The 6,951-nt window shown below is 39.5% G+C and overlaps 1 protein-coding gene across 1 annotated transcript; it reads right to left on the reverse strand.

Annotated features, from left to right (window-relative positions):
- Positions 1-5,611: 5,611 nt before the first annotated feature.
- Positions 5,612-6,595, reverse strand: LOC138816548 (olfactory receptor 1J4-like). The gene has a single exon (XM_070006366.1). It carries the CDS (start codon positions 6,593-6,595, stop codon positions 5,612-5,614), a length of 984 nt encoding a protein of 327 aa, XP_069862467.1.
- Between the last annotated feature and the right edge of the window lie 356 nt (positions 6,596-6,951).

A 6,951-nucleotide genomic window follows, 5' to 3' on the forward strand; every position in this document is an offset into this window, starting at 1 on the left:
CAGAAAAAGCATTCAACAAGATCCAACACCCCTTTATGATGAAGGTTCTGGAAAAATTAGGAATCCATGGAACATTCCTCAATACAATAAAGGCTGTATATGACAAACCTACAGCCAGCATTATACTTAATGGTGAAAAACCAAAGCCATTTCCTCTTAACTCGGGAACAAGACAAGGATGCCCACTCTCTCCACTTCTCTTCAATCTAGTATTAGAATGCCTAGCTACAGCAATAAGACAAGATGCAGACATAAAGGGGATCCAAATAGGGAAAGAAGAAATAAAACTCTCCCTCTTTGCAGATGACATGATCTTGTATTTAAAGAATCCCATAGAATCCACTCCCAAATTACTCAAGCTGATTCAAAACTTTGGCAAGGTAGCAGGGTATAAAATTAACCCCCCAAAATCAATGGCTTTTCTGTATGCCAACAATGAGAAAAGTGAGGCTGAAATTAGGAAAGCAACTTCATTTGTAATAGCCCCACAAAAAATAAAATACCTAGGAATTAACTTAACCAAAGAAGTGAAGGACCTCTATGATGAAAACTTTAAAGTCTTGAAAAAGGAAATCAAAACAGAACTTAGAAAATGGCAAAACCTCCCATGCTCCTAGATTGGCAAGATTAACATCGTGAAAATGGCAATACTTCCCAAGGCTATCTACAAATTCAACGCGATACCTATCAAAATTCCAACCTCATTCTTCAAGGAAATAGAAGAGGCAATCCAAAAATTCATATGGAACAATAAAAGACCCCGAATAGCAAAAACGCTCCTCAACAGAAAGAACACTGCAGGAGGAATATCAATACCAAATTTCAAACTCTACTATAAAGCCATAGTAATCAAAACAGCTTGGTATTGGCATAAGAACAGACCTCAGGACAAATGGAATAGAATGAAAACCCAGAAATGAACCTACAGACCTATAGCCATCTAATCTTCCATAAGGGAACTAAAACAATAGAATGGAAGAAAGACAACCTCTTCAGTAAATGGTGCTGGAAAAATTGGTTAACTACTTGTAGAAAACTAAAGCTAGATCCTTATATATCACCCTGCACCAGAATCAACTCCAAATGGATCAAAGACCTCGAAGTCAAAGCAGACACTCTGAAAACATTACAGGATGGAATAGGAGAAACCCTAGGTCTCCTTGGCTCAGACTGAAATTTTCTTAATAGAGACCCAGAAACACAACAAATCAAAAACGGTTGGACAAATGGGATTGCATGAAGTTGCAGAGCTTCTGCATGGCAAAGGACATAGCTAGCAAGATCAGTAGAAAGCCCACAGATTGGGAGATCTTCACTAGCCATACAACAGACAACAAATCCTCAAAGAAACAACTGCCCAATAAGTAAGTGGGCTAAAGACTTAAAGAGAAACTTCTCTGAAGAAGAAAGAAGGATGGCCAATAGACACATGAAGAAATGCTCTACCTCCCTAGCCATAAAAGAAATGCAAATCAAAACAACATTGAGATATCACCTCACCCCAATTAGAATGACTATGATGGAGAACTGTAATAACAACAGATGCTGGAGGGGATGTGTACAGAAGGGAACCTTACTGCATTGTTGGTGGGAGTATAAACTTGTTCAACCACGTTGGAAAGCAGTATGGAGCTTCCTCAAAAGACTCCACATAGAGCTCCCCTATGACCCAGCAATCCCACTTTTGGGCATTTACCCAAATGTTCACAAACAAGACCATACTGAAGCTACCAACACGACTATGTTTATTGCAGCCTTATTTACCATAGCTAAGATATGGAACCAACCAGAAGACCCTCAGTAGATGAATGAATCAAAAAAATAGGGTATATATACACAATGGAATTCTATGCCTCCATCAGAAAGAATGACATTGCCCCATTTGTTAGGAAATGGAAAGACTTGAAAAAATTATATTAAGTGAAGTAAGCCAGGCCCAAAGAAACATAGGTCCCATGGTTTCCCTTATTCGCAATATCTAGTATATGTATGAGTCAAGCGGAAAAAGTCAAATAATGTGATGTTAGGAAAATGAACCCTTAGATATGTATTTAAATGTTTTTTTTCTTTCATGCATTTGTTTCTAACGCATTTATAAGATTATTTCTTTGTAGCTTTGTATGTCCCTCCCCCACAGTATAACCCCTGCTTCCACTATAGTTGATGTTGGTATAACTTGTGGAGGAGATGGGGAAAAACAAGTCGTTTAAGGATACAGGTGGACCTGTTACAACAATGAGAAGTACAAGTTGTCATGTCGAAAATGAGCTTTACAACGTTGGTGCCGGGGGGGGGGGGGGGAATGGGGGGGCAGGCTGGGAAGGGATGTGAAGGGTAAACAAAGGAGGAGGCTGCAATGCTTGATCCGAAATGTACACATTATCCTGCCCATGTAATTGTAACCCCTCTGTACAGTATGTTCACAAAAAAATAAAATAAAATAATAAAAAGAAGAAAAAAAAGACTTAAAGAGAAACTTCTCTGAAGAGGAAAGAATAGCCAATGGATACATTAAGAAATGCTCAACCTCTCTAGCATAAAAAATGCAAATCAGGGGAAACAAAGGAGGAGGCAATAATGCTTGATAAGAAATGTACTCATTATCTTGCCCATGTAATTGTAACTCCTCTGTACAGTATTTTCACAATAAAAAAATTTCACTCCAAAAAATGCAAATCAAAACAATACTGAGATACCACCTTACCTCATTATAGAATGGCTATAATCAAGAATTCTAATAAACAACAGATACTGGAGGGGATGTGGCCAGAAGGGAACCCCTACTGCATTGTTGGTGGGAGTGTAATCTTGTTCAACCACTTTGGAAAGCAGTATGGAGATTCCTCAAAAGACTCTACATAGAACTCCCCTATGACCCAGCGATCCCACTTTTGGGCATTTACCCAAATGATCACAAACAAGGCCATACTAAGGTTACCTTTGCCTCCATCAGAAAGAATGACATTGCTCCATTTGTTAGGAAATGGAAAGACTTGGAAAAAATTATATTAAGTGAAGTAAGCCAGGCCCAAAGAAACACAGGTCCCATGGTTTCCCTTATTTGCAATAACTAGTTTATGTCTAGGATAAGCAGAAAAGGTCAAAAGCTATGTACATATGACCAGATAAGATGATTCTAAGCGAAATGGACCCCAAGATAGGGACACAAGTGGTTTTTTTTTCTTGCTTGCTATTGTTTCTAATGTATTTTTAATGTACCATGTGATTTTTTTTGGTTTCTTTGTATGTTCCTCCCCCATGGTATAACCCTGTTTTCATTGTATTTGATGTCAGTGCCCTGCATCTTATATATACACTTCTCTAATTCGGGGAGGGGAAGGGAAAAAACAAAGTGCTTAAATAGCGATACAGGTTAACCCATTGTAACAATAAGATGCACAAGACACTATGTTGAAAAAAAAAACTTTACAATTTAGGCAGGGGCAGGGGTTGAGGAGTGTAGTTGTGGAGGTGGGAAGGAAAGGATGGTAGGGGAAAAACAAAGGAGGAGGTAACAATGCTTGAAAGAAAATGTACTCATTACCTTGCTCATGTAATTGTAACCCCTCTTTACAGTATTTTGACAATTTACAAAAAAAAAAAGGAATAAAGGTTTGACCACTAAAAAAAAAAAAAAACAAAGGAATGAAGGTAAACAAAGAAACATGAACTGCTAAGAACCAAAGTTTCTGTTGAATACCATCAAATGGACCTGACAAATAGCTCCTATGAACATTCCCAAAGAAAAGGGCAGAAAGATGGAGACTTTTGAGGAATTCTAGTCGAGGACTTGTATTTCCAAAATGGAGGACAGACATCAATAAACACATCAAAGTTGTTGAATTCAACTTCAAACAATAAAAACTCCAAGAGATTCACACTAAAAGCCGGGGTAGTCAGAGTTCCAGAAACAGAGAAAATCTCATAGGAACCAATCATCACATGGAAATTCCTTGCTAAACTGCATAGCTAGTGCCTCTTCAGGAAATGTGGAATGAAGATGACAAGGGGGAAAATGTCTTGAAAATGAGCTGAGATAAAGCTCAGAGCCCTTTCAGGATGGAGATGAGGAAAGCCAGTAATTCAGAGCAGAATTCTCCTCTTGTTTTTGTGAGCACTTCAGTTTAAAGTCAGGCCCTTTTGCCTTAAGGCAGCTGTCTACTCTACAAGACCCACTCACCACTTTAATACACTTCAGTTATTGTTCTGCCAGGACCTTTCTTGTGTTTGGTTCTGGGCATAGCCTTGAACCTTGAACATTTGACCTATTAGTGCTGTCCATCTAGAATCACAGTTATGCACCCCTATACCTAGCTTATTGGATGAGATAGACTTCTGAACTTAAATTGGTAGTGTTCCAACTAGGTTGTTGTTATAAGTTGAAAATCTTCCCTGTCATCACCAACATAACCATGAAAACACACGGAACAACTTCTTAGGAAATACAAGGAAAAGAGACTGGAATTTTCCCCTAATATTTTACTGCTCTTATCAAAGTTTTCATTTACCTAAATCTGGTCAAATCTAATGATTTTTTTTGTTCTCATAAATTACCTCTTAACTATAGTTGAAAGAATGGCCATTTTTCCATCGGGAAATATTTTCTAAGATTCTGAGATAACAAACCTAGTTGATTCCTTTTCCAGCAATGGCCTCTCAGCTGTTGTCATTTTGTTTTGCTTTGTTTTCTCCTCTTCATAAACTTTAAATATTGTACCATCCACCATCTCAGGACTCCGCCTATAGTCCTCTTCCTGTCTATATTGTTTTATTAAGTGCCTTTAGCTCATTTTATAGCTTTAAATGTCACCTATATTTGCTTTTTCAAATTATATATTCCACTGTCTATGAAACATGTCTACTTGAGTTTCTAATAAAACTCACAAAATTAATTTGGCAGAAATATAGTTACTGATTTTTCCCTTCTCCAACTCTCTGCCATCCATAACCGTCCATATATAAATGAATGACATGTTTCTACTCACTTTCTCTGTCCATCTTTGATTATTTTCCCTTATATAGTACATCTGAAACAAGAGTATGTCTCAACATCTTTATTCCCCATAAAACCCACCTTGCTCCTGGTTAGGGGACACTGTGAAATCTCTCTTCCAATCTCTGTTATGAGTATCTTGCTCAGTCATCTGTGAGACCGTTAAGCAATAGTAATGGACTAATTCAGTCACTATAAGCATTGATTATGAGTTGAGAAACTGTGGAAAAGAGAGACTATAAAAACATTCCAGAGAGGGTTATACTATCTCATGGTTTATTCAAAACTCATCTTACATATAGTGCTGTAAACCCCTCTCTTCTCTCTGAAAAGCGCTATCTTTTACACCATCACTAAACTGATCCAAGATATGCAAAGCATACTTTTCATTTTTCTTAGGAGTCCTCTGAATTGTATACTAAAGCAATTTTCCGGTGTCATGATGTAAAAATATTCCCTCAGTTCTGAGGTGATGAGCTTCTTGATCAATCAGCAGGGACCACAAACACCCATCAACTCACAAACGCAGTGAAGAGAACCTGACACCAATATTAGTCCGTAGGAATGTGATTTATATCAGTCAGAGGCATCTTCAAGTTAGAACTTTACCCTCCAGTGTCAGGAGATGTGCTGCCATTTCCTGTTTGGCTGAGATCCAGGTTGGAAGTGTCTTGAGATGCAGAGTTTTCTGAAAAGCCTTCGCAGAGCTCCTTTGACTTCCTGGTTCCTGAGGCTGTAGATGAGTGGGTTCAGCATTGGGGTGACCACGGTATAGAAGATGGCAACCTGGCGATCCTGGTCTAAATTGTAGCTGGAGGATGGCCGGAGGTACATACGAATCACAGAGCCATACAGGAGCAGCACCACCAAGATGTGGGAGCTACAGGTGGAAAGAGCTTTGCGCAGGGCAACCGCTGAGTGCATATGGGCTATGGCAGCACCTATGCGTGCATAGGAACCCAAAATGAAGAAGAATGGGCTGACCACCACAGCTGCGCCTTCGGTGAAGATTAGCATTTCATTCACCACCGGACGAGTACAAGAGAGCTTCAGCAGCGCAGTGATGTCACAAAAGAAGTGAGTGACCCGGTTTCCACAAAAGGCTAAGCGGCTGACCAGCACACTATACAGGAGGCTGTTTAGGCTGACCACCACCCATGAGGTCAGTGTTATACGTAGACACAGATGCTGGGTGACAACGGCCGAGTACCTTAAGGGGTCACAGATGGCAACATAGCGGTCATATGCCATGGCAGCCAGCACGTGGCCTTCCATGCTGCCTACAGCCATGAAGAAGAACAGCTGTACCATGCAGAGGTTGTAGGAAATGGTTTGGCTCACAGCCAGTGTGTGGACCAGCATCTGAGGGATGGTAATGGTTGTTAGAAATATATCAATAAAGGAAAGCTGTCTGAGAAGGAAATACATAGGGGTCTGAAGTGTAGAATCCACACAAGCAACAATTACTAGTAGGGCATTGCCCAGAACTGCAATCAGGTACATGGTAAGGACAATTCCAAAAATAACTGGCTTCATCTCTGGCCAGCTGGACAAGCCCAGCAAGACAAAGTCAGTCACTTCTGTCCTGTTTCTCAGAGCCATACAACATGGTCTTCTTTACCTGAAAAGAAGAAAGGTCAGTATTGACCAGGAAAGAGGATGTCAAGCTCTTTCTGCCATTACAGTGAAGATCTGTTTCACACTTTGGATACCAAGAAACTCAGTTTTATTCTCTTGGTAGGAATGTTCCAGATCCATTAAGTCAACTGACCCGGATTGAGAATAGAACTAATCAGTATATTCACTGACTTGATTGATTAATTACTTGTCAATGAAAAATATAGTCTTCCAGGGAATGATATGATATTCTCCTGTGTTTGGGGAGTTGTTTTTTTTTGTTTGTTTGTTTGTTTGTTTGGCTCAGCTTTCCCTAGAGAGCAATGAAGAGTGGACGCCAA

The sequence above is a fragment of the Dipodomys merriami genome, unplaced genomic scaffold, assembly GCF_024711535.1.
Source record: "Dipodomys merriami isolate MVZ:Mamm:240054 unplaced genomic scaffold, mDipMer1.0.p SCAF_11, whole genome shotgun sequence".
In the NCBI taxonomy this organism is placed as follows: Eukaryota; Metazoa; Chordata; class Mammalia; order Rodentia; family Heteromyidae; genus Dipodomys; species Dipodomys merriami.

Coding starts and splice junctions, on each gene's coding strand:
- LOC138816548 (XM_070006366.1), bottom strand. CDS start 6,595: ATGGCTCTGAGAAACAGGACAGAAGTGACTGACTTTGTCTTGCTGGGC.